General features: G+C 30.8%; 1 protein-coding gene across 1 annotated transcript; it reads right to left on the reverse strand.

Moving 5' to 3' along the window:
- Positions 1 to 670: 670 nt before the first annotated feature.
- On the reverse strand, positions 671 to 1,709 carry LOC107621446 (LOB domain-containing protein 27-like). The gene is made up of 2 exons (XM_088495235.1): positions 938 to 1,709; positions 671 to 807 (listed from the first exon to the last, which is right to left on the reverse strand). The coding sequence occupies exons 1-2, from the start codon at positions 1,707 to 1,709 to the stop codon at positions 671 to 673; spliced, it is 909 nt and encodes a 302-aa protein (XP_088351361.1).
- Positions 1,710 to 2,851: the final 1,142 nt, after the last annotated feature.

Below are 2,851 nucleotides of genomic sequence, written 5' to 3' on the forward strand. Positions count from 1 at the left end.
ATAATTGTAGAGGATTTGAATGTATATTTTAAAGTATTTTATTATAACGTGTGCTACTATTTTAATTTATTATATGCTTTTAAGATTGATATTATTAGTTTATTATTGGTTTTGAAGGGGTAGAATTGAGTAAATATACATTATGTTTGATATATATATATATATATATATATATATATATATATATATATATATATATATATATATATATACTTCATAACAGGTGAACTCGTACGAGTCTACAAATCGCGCGACTCGCGTGTTTGACAACCTTGGTTATACAAGGTTATGGGGATTGGTTACCTATAGAGGAGTACTTTGATCTTGAATTTTAAAAAAAAAATACTAGGAAAAAAATCTTAGAAAAGAGAGACTTGAGAAAATTAATAGATATCCTATTAATAAGTTTAAAATGGGAAATTTAAAACATAAGAATAAGTTCAAAATCCTAACCTAACCAATTGAAAATGGTGATTGAATTTGAGAGGAATTAGAGTTTTAAAATTGAAAAAGAAAAAATGTATTTGGTAGAAATGATGAAAATGATACTGTTAGACTGGTATATAACGTCAATTAAAAAAAATAACATAAATCTTAGAGTTCTGCTAGACTATAAAAAGATAATTTATTAATAATCACTATATATCACAAGAAATAATTTACTGTACATTTAAACATCAGTTAACGACTTCTTTGCACAGCAATTCTGAATGTTGTTGTTTGTTGCATGTATAGAGATGGCTGAGTATCTAGCTAGCTTGACATCATGGTCATTTTTTGTGTTATTCATCTTTGATACACAGTACTCTATGTATTTCAAAAAAAAATCATATAAAAATAATATTTAGAATTAAAAATTTAAAACTTCTTTTAATATAAAAAACAGATAAAATTTATTTAAAAAATTCCAAACTTAACAAAATGCATAGAATTTTACCTCCATCCTTGTGTTTGTAGTCAATAGTATTGTTTTGTGGAGAAAACTTTAATAGTCTCCGATCAGACTCCAGATCCATCTGATTTGCATGAACTTGATTTTCAACTTGCTGACAAGAATAAGCACTGCATTCACCTAATTTATCTTTTGACGGTTTTAAATCCACAAATTGTTCGCACATCGACAATGCTCCAAGTTTCGAATCGAGTTTTTCATTGGAATTTTCTTTCTGAACATTATTATCATTAACACCAACACCAACACCAATACCGGGAAGAGCAACAATGTTGGTGCAGTCATCTTTCCTTTGATTGTATGGCTGATCTGGTGTCAGAATTAATGGTAGAGAAAGATATTGTTGTTGTTGCTGCTGTTGCTGTAGGTGGTATTGTTCTTGTTGTTTGAAATAAGCGATCCACCTCTGCACATAGTGTAACTCGGCATTGACCTTGGCTAGATCATCTTTATAGCGACGAATGATACCTAAACAACCCTCTACTGGAAACTGTGCACGCATATCGGACTCGAATATAATTGATTTCATGCACTCATCCCGCTGTTCTGGTTTGATCTTGCTGAGAATCCTCGTCATGTTGCAAACACCAAACAAACGATGTGCGTTGGTGAATGTTGTAGGTTTATCTGATGGGAAATAAGGGGAGAGAATGCAATCCTTAGTGCACCTTCGTCTTTGGAATTTGCAAGCAGCACAAGCCTTGTTTGCACCTCCCTTGTTATTAATATTGCTTTTTATTTCTGAAGGCCATGACATAGTGATGATGTTTTCATAGCCGACTAATAAAATTTGAACAAATTAGATCGTAGCCTATACTAACTGCTGGTATAATCATTTATTGTATATATATATATATATTATATATATATATATAGTGTGTGAGCAAGAAGATACCTAGGATATATGAACAAATGAAAACGTGCCTACTAAAAGTGAATCACGGGATTGATATTTGAATTGAAGATCTGGTAAACACAAAGGATATCTATTTAAAACAGAAATTACAGACTCGTTCAAATTTAGAATTTACGTACTTGACTTTATTTCCCTATTAGATGACTAATTCTTTACGCATTCAGATGGATTTTCATTTTTTAATAAAAGATATTAAATTTTTGGAAAGAAATAAAATATTTATCTAATTGTTATCATTTTAAAAGAATTGTTATTCTGCATCTAGCTAGATTAAAATAAACTACTAAGGAATATTTGAAGATTGGATCGGAAGAATATAAATTTAATTGAATTATGTTTATTAAATTTAAAAAATTAAATTTTAAAATTTTATAATAGATATAATATATTTTTTATTTTCAAATTTTTTAAAATTATTTTTAATATTTTATTTTATTTTATTTTATTTTTAACAATTTAATAAATTTTAATTCTATTATTGCCGTCAATTATAATTAATCATTTTTCTTTTAATTTTACCTTTAATCAAATTTTAATTTTAACCCTAATTCATTCAATTAATGAAATCTTTTCCCATCTTCTCTACTGTCAAGTCCGTGTTCTCTCCCACGCCCTCCTCACCCGCGTTCCCCACTCCGATGGCCGCATCGGCATCGTCGTCGCCATCCTTATCGCCGCCGATGCGGTCTAAATCGACACCACAAATGGTTGCAACAACATCGACCAACCTGCGGAAAATCAACGGTAATTGGAGGATCCATGGACCTCAACGCCAGCATCAACAACCCCAAACCCGTCACCAGCGCACACAACACCACAAACGATTGCAACAACATTCGCCTCCTTCTTCCTCCTCCATATCTCATCTTCTCTCTGAGTTTTTTTTCTGTTGTTTTTGCAGCTTCTCAACCAGTTTAGCTTAGTATAGCCATCTTTAAGTTCTTGTTAAGACGGATCTAAAGTGTGTTGGATCTAAAGTGTGT

This window comes from Arachis ipaensis, chromosome B10 (genome assembly GCF_059453495.1).
Source record: "Arachis ipaensis isolate K30076 ecotype BB chromosome B10, ASM5945349v1, whole genome shotgun sequence".
NCBI classification, from domain to species: domain Eukaryota; kingdom Viridiplantae; phylum Streptophyta; class Magnoliopsida; order Fabales; family Fabaceae; genus Arachis; species Arachis ipaensis.